The sequence below is a fragment of the Melanotaenia boesemani genome, chromosome 23 (assembly GCF_017639745.1).
Source record: "Melanotaenia boesemani isolate fMelBoe1 chromosome 23, fMelBoe1.pri, whole genome shotgun sequence".
NCBI classification, from domain to species: Eukaryota; Metazoa; Chordata; class Actinopteri; order Atheriniformes; family Melanotaeniidae; genus Melanotaenia; species Melanotaenia boesemani.
The window spans coordinates 3,333,554-3,357,709 of record NC_055704.1 but is presented as its reverse complement, the minus strand read 5'-3'; the positions used below and the strand labels follow the sequence as shown (position 1 = coordinate 3,357,709).

Here is a 24,156-nt window from a genome sequence, read left to right as displayed (position 1 = left end):
ACTGAAATTTTGTCCCTTTTTAAAATATTCAGAATATTTAGGTTTTAAATAAGTTTCATACTCATAATTTCTTCATTAATTGCTGAACATTTCCTTGAGAATGTAGATTTTTTTCTTCCAGTTCCATCTGAGCTATAAATGGCAAATAAAAGGGTTTCCATGAACAAGACACACAAAGGTTCTAAGTACTGGTTTAGAAGAACCTCTAGAACTGTTCCTATAAGAGGCTCTATACGGCCCTGATAACATAACACACTGTACAACGGTCCAACTAAAACACCTTGTTGGAAACATATTAGGAAAAAAAGTTTCTCTCTTTTTCATGAGTGAAATTGACAAACCCCAAAATAAAGTTTATCTTCACAACTACCACGGCTGTACGTCTAATCCTGGTTTCTACAGGAAGCTGAGACGTCACAATCAAGACATGTTACTGTGTCGAGTAAATTCACCTGGAACACAGTAAAAAATGTGAATGGGAATCTCCTTGTAAAAGAAAACCTCATTACTGTCAGTGGAAATCAGAGAACAGCAGCCCAGTTTATCCAGGAATGAGTAGTTATATCTGATGAGGACAGTGCTACAGTAGAAGGTAAAACATGAACCTTAGCAGGTTTCCAGGTGTTTTAATAGAGGTGTTACGCAGGTAAATATCACAGGAATCCATCGGCCGATGATAATGATGATGATGATGGACACGTCTATGGTCAGTCAGGGGGATCCAGGGACAGCCCCCACATTCACCTCAGAAATACCATGAGGATCCAGAAAGAAGATGGTCTATTATAGGAAGAGAACCCTTCACTATAAAACCTCCTTCATCTCCATGGAAACCAGCAGGACCTTCATGGTTCATTTCAAACAAAGGCAGAGTCATAGGAGAAACATTAGCAGAGTTTTTAGAGCTGGAATCAAACTTTTCCCTAAAAAAACAGCAAAACTAAGACCTGATTTCTGATTCTGGCAGCTAGCTCCAGAGGTTTAAATTTTTTAAAAAGAAATTAGCAGAAGCTCTAAAGTGGACAGAGCTGGTCTCATGGCTTTCTTACATTCCCATATAATTGTTGGGAGTTTAACTGTGTTTGGTTTGGATGCTGATGCTTGGTGGAGTCTTGTAGCTGAGTTTCTCCTGCCATGTTGCTATGCTACATGTTAGCATTGCTGCTGTCTGCAAACATCTGCTGGACTCTAGGATCTCTTGCTTTCAACAAGAGGTTAAATTGGACGAAGTCCTGAATTAATAGAAGTATTATCTTGCATGATGACATGGCTGCATTAAAAATAATTTAGTAGCCTCAGATTTGGAGCCAAGAAGGATCCCCTCAGCAACAACATTTGGACCTGTTTCTCTTCAGGTCTTCAACCAATCACAGGGCACCAATCTTCCTCCTGTCGACTCCTCAGAGACGGTTTGGTCCAGATGCTTGATGACCCGCTTCTGGATTTAATGTTTAAACAACTTGAGTCTCAACCATATTTCTTTTCCATTCAGACTAAACGTAAAACACTGAAAACACGACACAGCTCCATTTTGTTCTTGAACTTTGTTTATTAATGATTTTGCTTTTCGTAAGAACTTGGTACAAAAAGTGAGACTACTCTTTAACCGTTAACCTCCTTCTACCCATCGGCTTTTTAATGCATCAGAAAGAAGAAAAACTACATTGGCATATTTAAGACGAACACTTTCCTATACACACTATCCACTGGACAGTCCCCTTAATGACAAACAATAACTTCTACATTTTCACCTCCATCTGTACGCCGTCGCCTCCGTGTGGCAAAAAGAACGCGTCGAAGTCAGAATGCAGAACCGGCAAACGATAGAAAACGTCTCGTTTTCTCTTTGCTCCTCCGTAAAAGAATATAAAAAATGTTTTTTGTTCAAATGTGTCGTGTAGTAAAATAGATCTGTTTAAGCACTGCACAGTTTCTCCCGGAGAAGATTTCTAAAAATGGATGAAGAGATTCGGACGGAGGAGGGGTTGTTTTTTTTTATTTTTATTTTTAAAGGGTGGAGCATCGACGCGTCATGGAGCGCTGATATGGTTTCCAGCTTTGTTTTTATCTTCACCTGCAGCTCTCAGGTGAGGACTCGATATGCATCACATGGCACGTTCCTGTCTCCTCAGATGTGGTGATGATGATTTTATTCTCTTATGAAGGCAGGTCACCGCCTGGAAGGGTCCTGTTGGAGAAGGTGAACAGATCCGAGTCTTCGGAGACGCTGGAGGACTGTGAAACTTTTACATCTAAAACTAAGCTGGATAACCAGAGTTATCCCAGAATTTTTTTTTCCAGACATTTGACCAATCAGTATTCAGCTCATCGTTTTTTATGAAAATTCTGTCGGTTATAGGTTATGTTACGTTTTAGTTACATAAAGGACATTAAGTGCATTTTTTATGTTTAACCCTTAAACTCCAGCAGATTTCACAGAGGTCTTTATTCTATCATCATCCGTGTCTCTGGACATCCAGCCACTAAATGTAGTTTTATTCAGAGACTCTATCTGGTAAATCCACAATGATCCATGATAACATCATTATTTATCACATTTCATCATAAAAACATCACCATCACCACTATGTTGCTAAGAGACCTCTATTTAGACCTGGACATGATGATGAAACCGCTTCCTGTCAGACTTTCCACCAATCAGAGAGCTTAGATTGACGGTAACGTCCAATCAGGAGCAGCCAAAGATCAACCAGTGAGCAGAAAGTTCTATGTGTGTGTGAAAAGAAGAAAAATAATGCTCCTCTATGGCTGGAATAAAGCCAAGAAGACGTTTCTGATGCACGGTGGGGCCACAAAGCAGCTGAGCTGGAGTTGGTTTAGTGAGGATAGCAGGTTAATAGTAGCAGGAATAACTGGAAATGAGGAAAAAGTGGAAACATGGAAATAGTTTCTGTTGTGTGTTTGTTTCAATAACAATATTTTTTCTCCTGAAAGCCAAGACTTGAGAGAACGATGAGATAAGCAAAGGTTTGGTCACTGTTGATCTGTGTGTTATTTCTACAAAGTTCTGTTAGTAATAAATTCTGCTTTCTTCTTCTGGTCGGCCTTTTTGCTGCTATATCTATTCATACATTCATTTTAGCCTCATAATCTGACAACTGAGAAACATCATGTCTGCATGGTAACTGGGATTAAAAGCTCCAGCTTCTACAGGCTGGTTAATATAAAAAAATAACCAAATAACAAGAACTGGCTTGGAGTTTTAAGGGTTAAATAAAACATTTCCAAGGCAGGAGGATAACTTGCTCTATATTTTCTGTCTTTCTGACTTAATAGATGTGACTTTAGTTTATATGATGAGCTGAGTCAGGTCAGGTGGTCAGGATTACCACACACGTTTGGAAATGTACACGTATGTACATTTAATGTTTTTTTTTGTTTGTTTGTTTGTTTTTTTATTTAGTGGAAGGTGTACAGACACCTGTTGGTCCTCTGATCCCGTTGCCACGGAGACAATGCTTCTCCAGCAGGATCTTTCAGGTGAGCCAGATATGATTGGGGTTAAATCCCACATTCCTCCTTTTCTTCTGATAAAAGGCTTTTTTCTGAACGTTTGTTCGTGTTTGTGCATCAACCGACCGACTGAGAACGCTAGCATAAATAACGTCTGTAACTCCGAAGTGGGACCTCCCTGGACCAGCAGGAAGACGGGTGATGCAGATGGGACCGATGTGGACGGACGACCCGACCCACGGGTCCGCGACGGTCACAAACTGTTGTTGCAGCTCGGCAGAGACGTCCCAGCTCGGGTTCGAACAAAGACACAAACCCTGAAACCATGAACGAGAGGCAGTGTTCATCTGTCGCGGTTTAAACTCTAAAAAAACACAAAAATATAAAAAGACAGGCAGAGAGGAAAGAAAACGGATGATTCCAGTACAAAAACAAAAAGACGTTTTTGGCATATTTTCCATAATGGTTAAAGTGGGAGGGGCTTAATGGATGCATCGTATTCTATGTCCATTCCATGAAATCAAGAATTTATCTTTTTTCCTTTAAGATGCAGATACAGAAAATAGGCCTTCGGAAGTTACAGCATTTTGTTGCCAACGGTTACAGCAACATTGTAAATGTTGATTTGACAAATTTGTTGAGAAATTTGTCATCAATTTGGGGGCGTTTTCGCTGCTGCACCAGTAAACCGGGAGATGTTGAGTGGTGAAAATAGCCGGAGAAGGTTCAGAGGGTGAACATGATGTGTGGAGATGGTATTGTCCGTGTCCGACCTTTTAAACCAAAAAACTGGTTGCTGAAAATATTTTTGGTTTTCCAAACATACTTTACCAATATCCGCATTCTCCTGATCCTCAGAGAAAACTGAAAGCAATGAGCCCCGTTTCCACCAAGAGGTTTGGTTCTGTAACTCTTGATTTCTGTTGCCTTTTCGCAAACAACCGTGCGCTTACTTGAAAGGTAGGATAGCTAAAGCATCAGCTATGTAAGTGCATAACATTTTAGGCTACATTCACCCTACAGGTATTAATACCTAATTCCTTTTTTGTGCTGTTAAGATATGGGACACATGGGGGAAAAAAGTCAGAGTTGAGCCACTTTAGCCTGCAGTGTGAATGAAGTCATAGCTATGCAACGCCTTCCTTGAATTATAATGAAGAAGGTGACCCAGAACAAAGGAGAATGGTGGACATCCAGCAGGTTGTCCTCTTCCATCTTGTTTTGTATATTTATGATTCTGTTGCCCAGTCAGTGGACTCCACCCTTTAGGGTTGGATCGGTAAAGCCAACGACGGTTTTGGGTAGGTACACCTTTTTTTTTTTTGCATTTAGGTAAAAAATGGTAAGGGTATCTAATCTGAGCCTTCCTACTTTATTGGTACTCTTCAGTTGGGGTCCTAATCTTACCGATGTGAGGTGTCGTGTTCTTTGTTATAATTCAAGGAAGGAATTAGGGCGATAGCTAAGGCAAAAAATAGTTACTGTTTAACCTCATGCTGGCATTTGCAACCAACTCTGACGTGATACTTCCACTAGGGGGCGTATTAGAGAACTCAGACCAGTTTGAGAGATGCTGAATTTGTAGGGTGTAAACGAGGATAAACCTGGAGAAAAAAGGGAAGGTTAGTGTTCAGTTAATTTGGAGGTCACTGCAGAAAAAAACCGACAGCAGTGGTATTGTAGATGGTATGTTAGGTCTTAAACCAAACTCGCCATGTCTTATAGACCATGATAAAAATGGTTACGCATAATTAAATGCAAGAATTTTTTCAGGCTTAGACGTCACGCTATTACATAGCTACCGCATCTATCGCTTACCGGGTCTACCAGGTAAGGGTACGGTTGCTGTGGAAACCAACCAGAGGTCAGGGTTTACTAACGCAAACCGTCCCATCCCAAGCTGGACCTGTTGGTGAAAACGAAGCTATAGAGTCAGACGTAGACGTCCAATCTCCTACAAGCAGGCATGTGCTGTAACTTCCATTACTCCCTGCCCATCCCCACCCGGGCTACTCAGCCACTAGTAGGACTCATTGTCAATAACTTTCAGGTTTATTATTTTATTGTACTTTCTAAATTATATCAGGAGTTATTTTTTCTGTGTTTTTGAGATTTAGATTTAGACTTATTTTACTAATGACAGTAAAGGTGATGGTTGTAGCTGGAGAGGATGGACATAAACATCATTACAATCCAAACATATCATCCAGCTGTACGTCTGTGGACTGACGTCTCACATGGAGACGGGACTGAGCCGTAAAATGTTAAACTATCCCGAAGGATTCAGTGGGACACGTCTGTCCTCTGGACTGGTTGGTTTAATTGGGTCTACCTTTGTTTAAAAACATGAAATTAGGTTTTTTAACTTTCCAAAGATGGACGTTCTTAATGTTTCTGCATCTTGAAGGAACTAGGCTTAAATTCTGGTTTCAGTTTTTATGAACAGGAACTCGTTTGTGTTTAAATGTGACTCGCGTTTCCAAAAAAAAAAAAAGACGATAATACAACATATGTACAGTGATCCCCTCAAATACTCCAAACGTACATTTATCAACAGGCATCATGAAAATACTAAACTCTCCACTAGAAAGCTAATTTCTGTAGTTTAATCTTAAATACTTTTTTTCTTTGAATTTAACTCTATTAATACTGAAAAAAAGGTAACTCTGTTTTGTTTGAAGGCTCGTCTGCGTTCGCTTTCACGGAAAAACGTCTTCCTGAAGTTGTGTGGCATAAAACTTTGTTCGTAGGAGAACAAGAACAAACATCTACTCAGATATATTGATGTACAGTTGCTGGGCACACGATAATTAGACCTGCATTTAAAACAGGGGAAACATTTTGGACTGCGCGTTCCCACGGCAACGCTGGAATCTAATGCTTTTTTTTTTCTTGTAATAAATACATTAAGGCCAAGAATAAATAGAAAATAACTTAAACAAAAAAGAAATCTCGTAAGCACTGTAGGTGTTGGGTTTAAAAACACTCGATTTGGAGGATTGAGCCTCTCGGAACAAAAATCGTCATTGCTGCCCTCTGAGTGTGGAAGGGGTGGGGCTAGTTGTTAACATCATCCTGGGTCATCTGCAGGGGCGTGGCCGAGGGACCCGGGACAGCAGCTGCGGCAGATGTGCTGGTGGGTTTGATCCATGGCTGAGAGAGCAGGGCGGCGGTGGTGGTCGTCATGGTGACCTGGATGAGCTGGTCGTGTTGGATCAGCCTGATGAGCGCTTTGAGGCGGTCGAGCGATGCCTGCGTGTCTCTCTGCTGCCCGAGCAGCCGGTCCCGCTGGTCCACGCAGAGCTACAGACACAAGAACCGGATCATCAGGACTTTCAAGGTGAGGTCACCTGACTCCACCTGAAAACTACCACTTCATGCCAACACTGAAGGTGTGATGTTCAGTGTTCACTTAACATAATGGAAATCATGATTATAGATTTTCTCGGTGCCATTATTGTAAATAAAATCACGATTTTAAGATTATCAACATTATTCTGTGTTAATTTCCCAAAACTATAACTATGTAAAAATCACATGAAGACTCTTTATATTTATCTTTAAGTATTAACAGGGCTGTCAAAATGAATGCGTTAACTCAGAGATTAATCTGTGGAATTGATGCATTTTTTTTTTTAACACATGGATGCATAAAAACAAAGTTGTTACTCGTACCATATTAAAAATATGAATTTGCCATTATTAAGACAGACAAGTTTCTCCTTAGATGTCCTGATGGAACCTTTTTATTCAGTCACTCCAAATCTCCTTAAACTTCAGATCTCAGATAACGCGTTGACGTTAGTAAAACCTACAAAGAATACTGGATCCATGCTGCCTGTTTGCGTCATGTATGCCGCATGATGAGACGTTGCATGTTTGCGACACACATCAAGCAGTGAGACGTTGCTTGTTAGCATGTTGTGTGGTGAGACGTTGCGTGTTTTTGTGACATGTCACATGGTGGTGTCATGTTGTTTACTTTAAGCATTTTGTTGAGCTTTGTGTCCTCCTCCTCCAGGTGAGCGCACTCCTTCTTCAGCTCGTTGTTTCGTCTCAGCAGCCGTCGTTTTTCCTCCTGCCTCACTGCAGGAACACAAACACACCGTCAGTTTACACCTGAACACATCATCATCATGTCCTCTAGGACCGAGGGGTTCCCACCTGTCTTGTGTGTAACATAGGATTGAACGAAGTTCTGAGGCCATGACATGTTCTCCTTGTTCAGAACCTGAAGCAGACAAGACATTTTATAAACTATAGTTTCAGTTTCTATGGAAACACAAGGCTGGAAGCTGAAGGCATTAGGGATCCCACCTTCTTCTGGCACTTGGGACAGTACCAGGGGCCCCTGGGGGGCGTCTTGAGTTGCGGGTGGAGGCAGTTGGGATGAAAGGCTCGGGGGCAGTTCTGGCATGGCTGTAGCTCGCCGTCCTCCTTACAGATGGCACAGTGGTCTTCATGCTCCAAGTCCTCCTGAAATGAGACCAGACCACCGTCAGTCGGGGCAACAGACTGAAGACGTGAGCTGTGACATCATGAGTCACGTGACCTACCTTCCAGCAGAGATCCTCAGAGTCTAGCATGTGGGTGAAAGCAGAGCAGAGGTTAGTGGCAGGTTAGAGGCGGAGCTGGGTGTGTTAACAGGTTATACTTGTGAGGCGTTCAGGGGACGTCTGTAAATTCTGGCTACGTAAACATGTAGTGGTGCTGACGAGTTTGAGATTTTCATGGGAAAACCCAACCAGGTCTTAGCTGGAACTTCTTTGATTAAAAAGTGGTTTTATTTAGCGGTCAGAGCGAGTGCAGTGTTTCCTGATAGGTGAGCTACACCAGGTAGGTACATCAAAAGAATTCAGACTTTAAGAGTTTAAAAATCCACATTTAGCTTTAGCTCGTCCATCAGGAAAGCTTCTGATTCCCAGACTGAGCGCTGTCTGTCTGCTGAATCTGACACAAACATTTCGTCGCTTCCTCTTGGCTCCTGAAACTCTGCATATACATCTTGTCAGTGACGACGTTTTAAAGACTTGCTGCTGATTTTTAACTCAGTTTTACAGCATTAAGTCCAAAATACTTCCAAGCATCAACAAATCAGATTATTTTACTGAGATTACAATTCCACATGTAAGACCAAGTTATCAAATCTTCACTTTTATGTTAAAATATCTGCTCTAGTTTTAAATAATGGTTTGCCTTGTGATCCAGCAGAGGGCGCTGTAGTATCGCCTGAGCTCACACACACATAACTCCTCAGTAAAAGCAACTGTCACTGGTCACATCTCTGATTTTAATCTCTTTTTATTTATAAATGTCTTAATGGTTTTGGGTCTTCTTATTTCTCTAACCTGATTTTAAATGATGAGCTCTCGTGGAACCTGAGGTCCTGGTACCAGCCTTTTACTGTTCCTAAACTCAGGACTAAAACCACAACTATATGGGGGACACGTGCTTTATTTGTGTCTGTGTGTGAGAGACTAGAATCAGGTGTGTGTGTTCTTTATTGGTTATGTTATGTTATCTAACTGTTCAGCACAGTCAGCTACAGCAGCTCCTTTACATCTTTAATAATCTTCAGCGTGACAGTTCAGGGGGTTATTCCACTGATCTGTGTTAAAAATGCATTTTCAGTATGACTAAAAATCACCGAATTCCAGATCAATTCCAGGGCAGAAATCCTGGGTGAGGCTGTGGCGAGCTGTGCCTCCTCTGACTGGTGATCCAGTACAAACTGGGTTCATGACACTTTCATGCTTTTAGATGAAAAGTGAAAGAAGATGCTCTTTTCAGTTCTTACAATGTAAATCTCACTCCAGAAGAGTCAGTGCCTCGCCAGCCATGAACCCACCGCACGTCACTGATCTCCATCAGCATTCTTTGTTCAGCTGCTGAGAAAATGAAGCTCTCGGCTTGCTCTCTTTTTCTGCTGCTCCTCTTTTCCACCATCCACTCGTCAGGGCTTCCTACGTTTCTCAGGACCTCCCACATAGCCAGGCTATGTAAGCCTCGCTTGGATTAACCTCAAGTAGATGCAGCTGGAATGTGTTAGTGGAACGGCTTGAGCCTTAATACAGAGATGGTGTTAGTTCAAGCGAGGCTTTCCTGATACAGCCTGGCTTTCTTTACGTTCATGGAATACCTCCAGGCCTTCCTAGTGCAACAAAGACCTGACCAAGGGCTGAGGACTCTAAAGCTGCTGCAGCCTCATTGGACGTGTTCAGGGATATATTTGGGGTTTTTTGGTTGATTTAAAATGTAGCAGCCATTTTAAGTTGGTTTTGCTAAACTAAATTTAAGATCCTCTGTTGGTTTGTTCATGTTCATTTGTTTCTTTAGTTCTGATTTGAAGTCTGGTTATTTAAAGTTGGCCTCTCTCATTAGCCTATTTTAGTTGAACTTTTTATTTGGCAACAGTTTGTGGTAAATAAAAATCCAGCTTTAAGCAGAACGTCTTGTGTCCCTGCTGAAGACTTCAGGGGACAGATTTTTTTTATGTTACGTTAATTTGCAGCCATTCGTGTTTATGATTCTGGCCGACTCGGACTGACTCGAACTGACTTGGACTGACCCCAGCCGAGCGGCTGCAGGTGGGTTTTTCTGATGAGTCGTTACCTCGTGCTGCCAGGAAGAGCGAGCTGTTCAGGTACTGCGACGCCAGGCGTTTACGCTGCACAGAAACAGAAAGTAGGATTAAAGCGGCTCTCCGAACACAAACGTGACCTTTAATCAGGTTTTCAGTGTTCTGACCTCGGGCTCAAACAGGCCACTGTAGGCCGGGTTGGCTGTGCTTCTCCTCTTCCTCTCCTGCCTCTTCGTCTGGATTTCTGTTCACAATAAAAACACCAGTTTATAAAACATCACCTTTTTAGAAGTTATTTATCAGCTGAAGTTCACCTGTGTGCAAACTCACCTTCCAGGTGTTCTGTGGTGACGAGGCCGAGGGCAACCATGAAGGCAATTTTCTGGAAGAGAAGAAGACGATGAAGAGCGACTGATCGATGCTTCAGATTTAAAAATACCAGTAATAAATGATGAACGGACTCACCTCAGGGTCTTCCTCTTTTTTCTGGGGTGGGGATTTCAGGGCAGGTGGGGCCTCCTGTGATGGGAGGTCAGCCTGGGCCCCTGGGGACCCCTCAGTGTTGCTGGGGGCCTGTGGCTGGATTATTATCACCTGGAAATAAACCAAAATCAGTCTACTTTCAACATCAGACAGAGCATCAAAACAGAACCATCAGTCACGTTAACAACTCGTCAACACTAAAATTCAGTTTCAATCATAGAAAAACGAAATAAATAAAAGGAACTGAATAAAATATAATAAATAAGATGCCTTCACTCGTCCACAGCAGGGAAATTACATTGCTACAGCAGCAAAATCAGTAAAGCCATAAAAATAAATACAAAAATTTAAGACTTATTAAAACTATTTGCTACATATTAAAAACGGTAAATAAAACTTTTAAAAAGGCCAGAGGTGGTTATTCTGTCATTGTACTGGTCCCACCTACTGGAGACCAGGTCCTGAATGTGGAACCTGAATTTTACTGCGAGTGTTTATTAAACCATCTGTAGCTGCTTCACCTTGACCGCCTCGCTGACAGTGGAAACCCCGTTTCCGGTGGCGGGGGAGGCAGCGATGATGGCGTAGGCCACACCGGGCCCCGCAGAGGCGTGCTGGGAGGGACTGCCGGAGTCTGAACCCCCCGACGGGGTGTGCGGTGGGGCTGCGGGCGATGAGGCGTCACTCTGGCCGTTGGGCTGGTGGTTGGGGCTGAAGGTGCTGTTGGCGGTGGGCAGGGTGGGGCCCTGGCTCTTGGGGCTGACGACAGCGGTGGCTTTCTGCAGGCTGAGTGGCTTCAGCTCCTGGCAGGGACTGTGGGGAAGGCTGTCGGGGATCTGGGTCTTTGGCCTGACCTGAAGGAAGACCAGATATTTAACGCTGAACATCCAAAATCCTGCAGAATAAAACCAGCACAGACCAAAGCTGCTGCAACTGGTTTCCACTCTGGTTTGTCCCACCAGTAACAGAACCAGAACTGAGGAGGAAAACTTCAAACCAAGCATGAAAGTGACAGTTCTGATATTCAAACTGAAGAAAATACTGAAACAGACCAGAGATGTGATGTGGATCACGCTGCCCCCTGCTGGACTCAGACCTGCGTTACATCAGCTGAACACATAAAGCCAGCTGTTTGTAAAACCTTAAAGATTATGATTTTAAAAAAAAAAATTTAAGTTTAAAACCAGATTAGAAAAGCTTATCTTAAAAAAGACCCAAAACTAAATCTGACTCAAATTTGAACCCATTTAATCTCAAACTTTTGCTACAAAACTTTTTTTTCATATTACATTGATCATGAAAGTGAACATGTAGGTTTAATAGGAAACCATATGGTCTAAACATACACAAATTCTTTAATCTGACATAAAAAATTAAGAACAACACTAACATGAATCAAAACTCGGTAATATGTAATATTTTAATGTAACATAAACTATAATTAACATATAACTGGGTACAGTTAGACACAGAAAGTTACCATGGCAGGAATGCTGAAGGACAACAATATAATCACTGTATTCTGACCTGATCTATGCCAGGAGTGTCATACTCTGGTCCTCGAGGGCCACAGTCCTGCAGGTTTTAGATGTTTCCTGCTCCAACACACCTGATTTAAGTACAGCTTGTTAAGTTCCACCCAGTCATGTTGACCTATTGGTCTGATGCAGGTGTTGCAGCAGGAAACATCTAAAACCTGCAGGACTGGAGTCCTCGAGGACCAGGGTTCCCCACCACTGCACTTAGACCCTGTCCTAAACCAGTTTCACCCATGGGTGCACTCCGTGTGAAAGTTGCACTCTAACCCTAACCCTCATCCTCCAGGTAAGTTCCCTCTGCTTCGCCCTGGTCCCCTCCATCTGATCTGAGATTTAACCTTTTACATCTGTAGGACGACTGATGAGACAAACATCACTTTCAGGTTTTTAGGCTTAAAGATCCAAAACCTCTAATAGTTGTTTATGCAGAGCAGAGAAAAACAGAATTACGCTGAGCATATGGCAACGTTACCGAGCTCACATTTAATATTCTTATGATAAAAAGATGCACGCAGGCATATCACTCGTTATAAAACAGTACTAGACTATATTTAATTTATATGTGTTAATTAAGGTGTTTTACCAACTTCCTGCACCCTCCGGGGGGCAAACAGGAAGTAGAGAAGCCCGGTCATGTGACGCTGATCATTTAGAGGACAAAACTTTTTCTTTTAACAGCAACACTATCGGAGCCTCCAGAAAAAGATGAACAAAAACCGACTCATAAAATTCTTTTAAAACATTAACCAACATTAAAACTGATCAACAGTCACCCTTAAACCAGGACTCAAACCCAGTCTAAACCTGAGTCTAACAACAAGTATGAAACCACCAGCCCGTGGAATGACAGTAAAACCAGTGTAAGCCAGTATGGTGGCATACCTGAGGTAGCACGGTGGCTGCTTGTCCTGCCAGCCGGTGCAGAGAGCTGACCTGAGGCACCTTGATGGGGACAGCAGTGAGAGTTCCCAACATCTGAAACACAAATGCACCAGTTAGAAACCGGTAAACACACCATCTCAGAACTCTGTTAACTCTAACAATCAATACCTCTGTGAGAGAAATTTTCTTCATTGATGAAGAAATTATTTCCATTTTAACGGCAAAAAGAGAAAAACTCAGAGAATTTTCTGATCTGAGCATCATCAACGTTTACGAGCGGCTCATTACTCTGTTTTTCTTTAGTCTCCGTCGGCTGTAGAAAGACAAGAGAATCCTGAAACGTACACTAACGTTAACCAGCTGGAATGCCCCGTACGGAAGCTCTGAGGGGTCAATAACAAAATGCTGTCTGTGATGAGTTTAAACTAAACAGTAAATCATTTTTCCTAAAATATTAAATGACACAAATGTGGGTTTTAATTAAAAAGATAAATAAATAGGGTTTTAGAGGTTTCTCCTGGAGAAAACTGTCAATAAATTCAAACAAAATATTGTTTGAGTGGTGGATCAAATTAAATCCTAAAAATAAGTCCAGAGTTTTAAATAAAAATATTATTTATTTAATTAAATAAATGTATGTATGTATATATATATATATATATATATATATATATATATATATATATAAAGCATTTATAATTAGTTTTTAGCTGCTGAGTGAAGTTACAGGAAACATGACTTCATTAAATATTTTTATAGTTTAACTGAGACGTTCCAGCCGGAAATCCAACTGGTTTTACTGGGAGATCAGTTTTTCTCCTGCAGCTTCGGGAGATTCGTCATTTTCATGACATCAAAGGTGAAAATTAGCCAACTTGCCCTTTAAAATTCCTCTGAGCACCGTTAGATAATGGTTACACTCCAAAACCAGAGTCCAAACCCAATCTAAACAACAGCTGGACATGTCTGTAAACCAGCCCAAAACCAGTCCGTAAAACAGTCAGCTGACTGGCCTCTTCTTGTCTACTCAGGGTCAGAAACCAGGAGAAAAAATAATTTCAAAATGAGGTAAAAGCCCCCCCCCCCCCCCCCCCCCCCAATCTTTTCTTCTTCTGTGAAAATCCTTTCGTTCCATTGTGCTGCAGAGCAAGAGGCCTGTTACCATGGCAACTGCAGAGATGAAAATTCTTGCAGTGCGAGGCCTTTCATTTTTATAATTGCTGCCTCTTTTCTCCGAACCTAAGCACCTTCTCTTCGGGGGTCTTCCTCCTCCTCTTCCTCCTGGATCGGTGATTCCTGGTTTTTAACGTGGACGTTATAGATGAGACGAGTTCTGCAGCACGACGTAGGAGGCATCTCAGTCTGACCCTCTATCAGCGCCAGGCTGCTTGTTGGCTTCAGATCAGCATCCAGAACCAGCTCTCCTGTAAAACCAGTCGGAACCAGATCTCATCTGGATCTGCTCAGAGACATCAGGTTGGTTTGGACCGTCAGCCACACCTCCAGGCTGTAAAACCATCACTGATCCAGGACTGACCTCACCGTTACGACCTCACCAGAAACTTCTGGACTTCCTGTTCTCTAGAAGTCCAGAACCTGTCACCAGTCCTAAAACCAGTTTTCTGTTAACGTCCAGCACCAAGAGTCTGAAGATGAGTTTTATTTACTTTACAATCGCGAAGCTGCAGGAAATAAACGTGAGCTGACTGACGAGGAAGACGAGGAGATGAGTCCATCCTGAAGATCGGACCAGTTAACGGCTCAGATCCGAACAAAGTCTGAATTATTTCAGAAGAATCAAAACGGTCAGACTGAGAGATGGTTCCTGATCATTTGCTGGAACCTGGTCCAGAAACGTGCTGTTCCAAAGTCCAGATCCAGAGTCCTAATCCAGAGGCCTGATCCACCAGACCAGACCAGTTCCAGTGTGGTCCTGGTACCGGACCAGTTCCAGTCCAGACCTGGTTAAATATGTTTAATAATAAGTTAAGATCTTCTGATTTCTGGGAGGCTCAAATCTTTTTTGAGAACCAAAAAAAAAAAAAATCGGATCCCCTGAACCACGTCCGTTTTAAGGACCCACAGAAGCTCCCCGTGGGAACTGAAGGTCCACAATCTACATAGTTCTTTTATAAACTTCTGCAAGGGGCTGTGAGGAAATCTTCTCTTCAGCCGAACTGGACCGGGCTCACCGCAGACCCTCAAACCAAAACCATGACTCTGATTCCACCACTTCCAGACAAGGGAACGGCTGGCCTGGGAGGCTCGGAGAAGAGGTTCACAGCTTTACCAGAGTCATTCATTCAGGTGATGAAGACGACGCCGCGGTGCTCGACCACAGGAAGGAATATAAGAAAGTGGCGTCCTTCCTTTCTCGAGATGGGACTGAAGGTCTCTCCTGGACCCCCCAGACTTTGCATCCCCCAGCGGGACGACTCCTTGTCATGACCAACATGGAGCAGTTCATCCAAGCATTTGGAAAAACCCTCCTGACTGTTTACTGACCTGAAGATCGTCATCGTTTGCTATTCACAATTAAAACTACCTTTAAATTTAAGTGCTAATCATTATTAGTATACTCTTGTTTTATTGGACTTTTTTATTTAAACTTTGCTCCTCTACCTAACAGTTTTATTTAATTCATTTAACTAATTATTACTCATGCCACATTATAAATCTAAATTTATCTCAATAAACAACTTATTTTGGGCATGTCGGTGCTTTGTCACACCGCTGAACCAAATCCACCAAAAACAACATTCTCCTCCTTTTTCTGAAGATTCTGGCAGTTTTCCAGTCTTACATTTAGAGGATGCTGTACGATATAACACCTTAATGGCGTACTTGTTCTGTCAGTACGTCCATGTACTGAATGTTGACTACATGAGTGAAAACAGGAGTATTGATCCTTCATCAGAGGCTGATGTTGATGATTTTATTTGTAAAAGAACAAAATGATGGAGAAGTTTCTCGTCTTTCCACCAGATTCAGACATGTTTTCAGAGATTTTATGTCAAAGAAAGAAACCACTGAGGTCTCAGCTGTTCAGGTCAGGTCTGGGATTTAAACTGGATCCCAGTTCCTCCTCACTGCATACACACCATGTACGAGAATGTGTGTGTGTTCACTGAAGCGCTGAAAAAATGCAGGAATAATGTGTGCACTCATGTAGAGCTGTAGTCCCATTACACCTCATTATTGATCTACAAATCAGCCAGGTGGTCCCCCCCGGTCCACATAGCAGTCAGGACTGCCTCTGATTGGCTGACCCTTCATGACTGATGGAGGCCAGAATGACCTGTGAGAGTTTTCTGGGTTTCTTCACCACCTGACATTCCCTTATGGAGGAGGAGGAGGATGATGAAGAGGAGGGAGGGGGCAGCTTTATCACCAACTGTGGAGGTTTGTGTCGGAGACTTGGATCTGAGCTGCATCCCAAACAGCAGCGTTCTGTCACATCTGGAACTTCTTCTGTCTCAGAAATTTTTATGCTTCCAACTAAATAAACATATCTGAGCTGTAACCATGGCGACCTCTTCAGGCCATCCCTAAAACTTGAGAACTGGACCTGAACAGTTTGATAATTTATCAGTTAAACTGAAAAATGTTTTTTGCTTCAAGGCTTCACATTAACAGACATCTTCTGAGACGCAAAGGACGGACGAAGGAGGGATGAAGCTGAAGCCTGAGGGCCCGATGCTCAGCCCTCCTCTGTGTGGGGCCGCACAATTACAGTAATGGTGTGGAGGCTGCCTCTGCTGAGCCTGAAGCTCTGATCCCAGCTGTGAGCTGACGGAGGTGATGGGGCTGAATACAAAGTGTGGAGGAGCTGAGAGGCTGCATCCGGAATCCTAACAAACCCTCAGAGGCAGACCAGGAAAAACACGGCAAACGGAGCATCAACCTGTCAGAAACACCAGGAAATCTGACGGATTTCATTCCAGGAAAATGAAACGATGCTGGATCTCTGCTGGAGGTCAAACCATCACCATTGAAACTGAGCTTCATCTCAGTCTGTCTTTAAATTTAGCAGGAAGCTCCTCCAGCAGCATGAAGGCGCCATCATGGTTTCCTGTCTGATATCTTCAGTCTCTGCCATGGTTGAGGAGGAATTCTGCTCCACTCTTCTTTCCAACGTTGCTTCAGGTGTCTGCAGCATCTGATCCCACCACAACTTCTCATTTAGGACAGCCTGTCTGGTTCCTACAGTCAGGTGAAGAAACAACTGGAGAAATTCAACCGTAACAAGGCTGCAGGTCCAGATCGTTTCATCTCCAGGGTTCTGAAAACCTGCTCAGATCAGCAGGTCTGACTCAGAAAAGAGTTTCTGTGCTGTGGAAAACATACTGCCTTGTTCCAGTAGCTAATAAATCCCATCTACCTGATCCAGATGACTACAGACCAGTTGTCCTAACATCTCACATCATGAAAGTCCTGCAGAGACGGTTATTGGCTCACCTCAATAAGCAGGTCAACACATGTCAGGACCCATTACAGTTATCAGGTGCTTATCGTAATGTTCTTGGGGTTGAAGATGCCATCCTCTACCTACTTCAGAGAGCCCACGCTCATCTGGACTAACCAGGCAGCACTTTGAGGATCATGTTCTTTGATTTCTCAAGTGCTTTTAAAACAGTTCAGCTGCTCTGTTAATCCATCAATTCCAGGTGGAACCTCCACCACCACCTGGATTTCTGACGAGCTAACAAACGGAGCAGAGTTCACGAGACTGAAAGGTGGTGTCCTGTCCTGTCATCTGCAGAAATACTCTGATTACTCTGCAGCTGTGGGGAGTATCAGTGATGGACGAGAAGCTGAGTCCAGAGAACTGGTCAGTCAGTTTGTGAGATGGAGCAGAAACAACCACCTCATCCTGAACACAAACAAAATAAAAGAGATGATTGTTGAATTCAGAAGTAAACAAAACACTGTTTACATCTTGGGAGAAGAGGTGGTGGAGGTGGAGGAATACCAGTACTTCATAGTCCAGCTGGACAACTGGACTGGAAATGCAGCACAGAAGCATCTAGAAGAAAGAACAGAGCAGACTCTACTTCTGGAGGAAGCTGAGATCCTTCAGTGTCTGAACCAACATGTTTCATGATCTATCAGTCTGTGGTGGAGAGTTCAGTTTGCTCCGCAGCATCTGCTGGGCCGGCAGAACCAGAACCAGAGACTTCAAGAGACTCAACAAACTGATCCACAAGTTCTGGTTCTGTTCTGGGAACTGGTCTGGATCTGATTGTCCAGAGAACAATGCTGTACAAGCTGCTGAGCATGGATGATTCCTCACAACAGTGTGTGTTCAGTCAGAGGCTTCTTCAGGTCCAATAACAGTCCATAGAAAGTAATTAAACTTATTAATTAATAAGTAAACTAGCTCAGAAACAGCAGCTCTCTTCCATGTTTCATCTCTCTCTTTATAGAAAGATGGATTCTTTATAACACTTCTCCAAGTCAGAACCTCTGACTGAAATCAATACTCAGTTATTAGTTTCCATGAGGTTCCTGATCAATGTTTTCCTTTAATATTTGAAAATGACCTCCAGGATCATGGATGATGTCATGTTCATCCAAGATCAAATTAACTTGACTGATCACAGCTGAGGTCAGCCATTTAGCCCCTCCCTCCCCGCTCTGCAGGCGCTCCAGGTGAGGTAAATGTTACCTGGGAGGGGGGCAGCTCTCCGGCTCTCCTGCTGCCACTGAACGGGTGGACTCCGCCCACCACCGCCGCCCTGCCGCCGGTCTGCAGGTTAATAGGCGACGTCTGCTCCGAGCTCGCCGCCTTCTGGCCGTTAATGTGTGCAGTCACCATGGAAACGGGAGCCTTGGCCGGCACCACGGAGATGGCGATGCCCTGGCTGGGAGGCTTGATGAGAGACAGCGGCTTAGTCGTTCCCACGGGACAACTTCGGACCGCCAGTTTCTGCAGAGACAGATGGGGACAGGTGTGTTTAAGCTTATAGGTGTTACATCAGTGGCTATCTTACACTCAACCCCTCCTTCCTCTTCCTCAGAAACTCTGACTTTCCCTCTGGTTCACCCTCCTGAAAAGAAGCAGCTCTCTAAATATTTTATTTTCCTCCTGCTGCTGCCTTTTTAAGGCTTTTCACTGCGAGTGTGTGTTTGGAGCACAGAAACACACGTTTTTGTGCATCTGCAGAAAACAAAAACAGCACAGCTTCGGCTTTAAAAGCATTTTCAGAGCCGAGTGTCCTCACTCTGCTGTAATTACCCCGTAAACACATCAGCAGAGCGGCGATAAACATCACGTCAAAGAAAGTGTTTGAAGAAAACATGCCTGACTGCAGCTTCTGTGTTTCCCCTTCTCCAGAAGAAACGAGGGTTACACAGGAAGTCATCCACATGAAACCAACCATCATCTTTCAGCCTTTTAAAAAGACTAAATCTATGAATTTAAACCATTTTAGATCTTCAGGTAAATCATTCTGTTCAACATTTTATGGACTTTCAGTCTCTAAAAGGACATTTGCATCAAACTGGTTTTAGTCTGAAAAACTGAGCAGAAATGTAAGAAAAGAAGGATCAAACAGCTGATGTGAAGCTCCGTCCTCTGGATGAGATTCAGCCAATAAAAGCAAACTGAAGCCATTCTGAGTTCATTCACCTGTTGCTTCTCATTCATTTTCCCTGCAGCTTCTTTGTTTCAGGGGATCAATGTAATCCACAGGCAGCCGCCTGCACCGGGACCCCCGGGGGTCGCTGCTTGCTATTCAGAGCTGTGGCCCCTCCGATTGTCTAAAGGTCAGTCATTTAAAGCCTCTGTTGGCTGGAGACGGAGACTGGCCCCTCCTGGAGAGAGCCCAGGGCAAAATGAATGAAAACCAGGGAAGAGATTGGAAAACAGGAGGCTCCGGTTAAAATGTGCACTGAGGGCATCACCAGACAGTCCAAGCATAAAACTACAGGGTCGGTGCATGTTGTGGTCATTGGATTGTCTCTTCAGAGGTCAGTATTAAAAAAACAAGGATTTATTAGATTTTCTTTTCAAAATTAAAAGCTAAAATTGAAATATGAGGCTTTTTCCTTTTAACTGTTAACACGAGAAACAGATTAAAAAGAATATAAACATTCTTATCTTTGTGATCAAAATGAAGTAATAACAGATTTTTTCTCAATGTTCAACACTTGTGCATTTAGTTTTACCAAAAGGTAAAAATAAATGAGCATCATAGAAAAGATGAGAAATGCTTTCTTGTTCAGATTTGCACGTAATTTATTATTAACAGCCTTAAATTTTGAGATGAATAAGTTGGTGGGATATATGTTATGTAATATTTTCCAATGTATTTCTCTGAATTAGTTATTAATGCAAAATTTAAAAGGTGAAAAAACCAAGCTTTGCTCCAATTAATATCACTAAAATAAGAGTTTCAGATCAATTTTCCACGAGGTATTGCTTTTTTTTATTTATAAAACATATTTCTGATTCAATACAATCAATATAAATTACAGTTCATATTTTGAAATTCACGATCTTTTATGAATTCTTATAAACCAATCGGTATGGAGCTGAAAACTGAGTAATATTCTATAAATGTAATCAGGGATGTCTTTTCTGTAAGAAAAGTTTCATGAAGCAGTGAAGCAATCAAACGTTACTGTCAAATATGCCTTTAAGAAAAGATGCAGTTTTGTAAATAAAGTGACTTGCTCCTCCTTAAAATCACTGATCCATATGATGGTTTTATGTTGGGAAAAGTTGTCAAGCTAAAAATGCCTGCTGATAAAAAAAAATGGACCATTTCAGTGGGAATTTTCCAATATTGTCATTACATGATAACAAGTGTAAAGCTCCCACTTTCCTGATGTTATGTGGAATGGAGTTCCAGAGCGAGTCTGGGGCCTTCAGACAGTTTTTAACCCATTTCACTTTAAAGGTATGGTTTAAGTCTCTAAAGTCCAAGAGTTCAATACCACCTTCATTCTTAGAGTTTGACAGCACAGCTTCCTTGAGACGGTGAGATTTATTTCTCCACACAAAATCTGTAACCATTGATTTATAATAATCTCGTTTCTTTCTGGGCCATGTCACACTACTATGACATCACGCTAATACACAGCTAATAAAGCTATATATAGCTAATGCATCGATGGCTATCCAGCTTATACCTCGCCGGCCATGTAAAGGTATGGTTCCTATGGAAATGCAACAGAGATCAAGGTTTATCAAACCACACCAGACCATCATGTCCAGAGCTGGACCTCTTGGTGGAAACTGGGTTTTTGGTCATTCTAAGGAAAATGCTGCAAGCAAAAAAACAAAACAAAAAAACAACAAAACAAAAAACATCCCCTTTCATATTGGTGGAAAAATGCTCCACATCAACCAATCACAACATTTAATGTCAACATGACATTAAACATGACAAGTGCTGCCTCTTGGTGGACGGGAGGACTAACACACCCTGGACATGTCCAACCTGTGACGTCCTCTCTGTCTTAGTGGACAGAAACTGGTTTCTGGCCTGGAACAAATCATCTTTTGGTGAAAACTGATTGTTTTGTAAATAGTTTCGACATGTGCTGCATTTTCATGTAAATGGTTGTTTATAACTTTGTTTTTTACTAAATGTTTTTACTAAATGTGTACATAAGGTTTTAAAATTAACTATTTTTATTTGCATTCTAAGTTATAAAAACCAAAAACTAGTACCAGGTGATGATTGGATGCTACTTTCGTTTATATTTTATCAAGTTCTCACCTAACTTGGAACATATTTGAAAATTTGAGATATTCCTCGTCTTTAATAATTAAGAGTTTTTAAACAGATTTAAACTTCTGAACATCCAGATACTGCAAGAAAAAAAGACGAGAGGCTGAAAAGACTTCTCCCAGTTTACCTTTCTGATCCTGGTCCTGATTCTCTGGCTGGAGAAACCAGGTTTTTAGTGAACCTGAAAGTTTCTTTGAAGTGTTGTTAAATAATCTCGTCACTGACTGTGAATCAGCTGATCTCCAGCTGTGGATAAACTCTCCTGCAGCATCACTTCTTGTTACCAAACTGCTTTGACTAATTTAACCATCTGCTGCTCTGCATCCGGGCCGGCAGCCAAACGGCATCTTCCCGTCACCCTCGGGATGAGAAAAGCACCTCCAAGGAGGAGATGATTCTCAGTACCAGCCTCTCAGGTGAGCATCCGCTAACGTACGGCGGGTGTGAAGGAAAACACTGTGTAATGGTTGTTCCTGGGAGGTGCTTTTGTTTATTGCCGAGCGTCGGCATGGTCCTCCAGAGGGCCATACCATCGCTGCAACACACAATCATGGAGATTTGGGCCGAGCCGGGAGGACAGTTCTACCTGAAAGCCAACGATCTGAGAGGAAACATTACCGAGGTCTTAACGAGCCATTTCTGCTGAGTTAAATGAGGATGCAGCAGCTTTCATCAGCAACACCTTTCATCCAAACAGAGCTGCTCTAAAGATGATGGAACAAATGGATTTTCTGATGATCCACAGTTTGAGAGCCAGTGATGCACTTTGTTATTTCTCCGAGCAGGACGACTTTAAAGTGGTGAAATGACAAAGCTGCAGCTGAACAAACAACAAAAACAATGTCCTCTGAACAGACCAGACCAAAGTGTTTGGTCCTTAAACGCCTCACAGCAGCTGTCAGCCCAGTGGTGGAGGGATGATGGTCTGGGTTCTAGAGTCAGATGTGAGTCCAAGTCTGACACCATCTGGACCTGCAGCCTTGTTCGGGTTCAGCTGTTTGACTAATGAAGCCCTGCGATCAATCGATAGATTACACTTTTATCCATGAACACACCTTGACGTGTTTGTTGTGAACAGCTTCCCAGTTTCTGCTGATGAGATGAAAATACCAGCTTCTTTTCATGATGTCTTATCTGACTGGTTCTTTTATCGTCACGTTTTTGGACTTTATGCTTCAAACTACCCCGTTCCTGGTTCAGCTCCTTCTTGTTAACTTATCTCACTGCTTCATCTTTGACATAAACCCTCCAACAATACCTCCAAAAAGGCCAAATGTTCTGCTTTTTTCTTAATAAAATTCATAATTACAAACCACATTATGAATGTTAATAACCACCATGAGATAAGCCAGCCAGTGGCTCCGGGCTGAGGGTTCAGCACAAAGCAGAACTAATAAAAAAAAGATCATAAACATCACAACTCGTCTGTATCTCATCAAAATAAACTTTTCACATCAGCCAAACTTCTCGGATTTCACGAGGTTTTGATTAAAACTGAGAGTAAACCCAGATAAAACCCGTGATTCACAGCAGAGCATCATTTCAGCTTTTTAATGTAAACAAAACAGTTTCCTTCAAAACGTCCGTCAGTTCATCTTGAAAGACCCGACATCAACAAAATCCAGTTTCCACCAGGTGATTTTCTCACGAAGACGAAGTCACGTTTCATCTTTAATATAAAGTTATGAAACCAGTATAAATGCGGTTTTAGGAATTGCTCGACCAAAGCAATGTTATTTCAGCAGATTCTGAGCTTTTCCGTTTGTTTGCTTGTTTGAAACAGAGAAAGTGAGAAATAAACTTTATGACCATTATATTCTTGTGATTCTTCAGCAGTGTTCTCTGTGTAAATATTTAAAAATCCTGACTGACCACCTCACACGGTAATGCTCACACTACCACTTTTACTTTTTTGAAGAAGTAAATATTTTTAAATATCACCTGTGACCAATAAAAGGTGGGCTGAAGTGCCCGTTACTGTTACCGCTTTTTTCTGTTCTCAAAATAAACCAGACGCTAACCTCTTCATGTTTGTTACCAAGGTTGTGTTTCCAATCACTCATTCACATAATTACACCATGACTGTAGCCCCTCCCATCAGCTGTCATGGGGTCTATTTTGATCATTAAATATCAGGTGTCTCACACACACCATCTTAATGGAGAAAACTTCATTTCTCAGGAAAATGATCCTCACAAAGAAAAAAAAAAGGGTCCTCGTTATCTTGAGATGACAAGAAAATGAACTCTTTATGTCAAGATAACGATTAAAAGAAGAATAGCCAATAATGGACGCTCTCGTCTTCCGTACTTTTCTTTAGATAGTGACGACAGCAAGTCGTAAAAAGGTGGTACCTTCAAATGTACTGCTGTTGACCAGTATTGTTCCTCTGAGGGGCATCTTGTATCCTTATTTAGCAAAACTGGTCTTTATAAGGTACAAACTGCAAGGGTACAAA

At 42.2% G+C, this 24,156-nt stretch overlaps 1 protein-coding gene across 1 annotated transcript in view; it reads right to left on the bottom strand.

The window, feature by feature from the left end:
• Positions 1-6,531: 6,531 nt before the first annotated feature.
• Positions 6,532-24,156, bottom strand: part of phf21b (PHD finger protein 21B) — a 95,831-nt gene continuing 78,206 nt past the window's right edge. The window contains exons 3-14 of the mRNA XM_041978145.1: positions 18,626-18,886; positions 12,958-13,050; positions 11,059-11,391; positions 10,520-10,648; positions 10,385-10,436; positions 10,222-10,298; positions 10,087-10,141; positions 8,031-8,053; positions 7,792-7,950; positions 7,639-7,705; positions 7,457-7,560; positions 6,532-6,777 (exon numbers count right to left, since the gene is read on the bottom strand). Of these exons, the coding sequence (XP_041834079.1) occupies positions 6,532-6,777; positions 7,457-7,560; positions 7,639-7,705; positions 7,792-7,950; positions 8,031-8,053; positions 10,087-10,141; positions 10,222-10,298; positions 10,385-10,436; positions 10,520-10,648; positions 11,059-11,391; positions 12,958-13,050; positions 18,626-18,886 (1,599 nt within the window). The remainder of the gene's footprint in view (positions 6,778-7,456; positions 7,561-7,638; positions 7,706-7,791; positions 7,951-8,030; positions 8,054-10,086; positions 10,142-10,221; positions 10,299-10,384; positions 10,437-10,519; positions 10,649-11,058; positions 11,392-12,957; positions 13,051-18,625; positions 18,887-24,156) is intronic.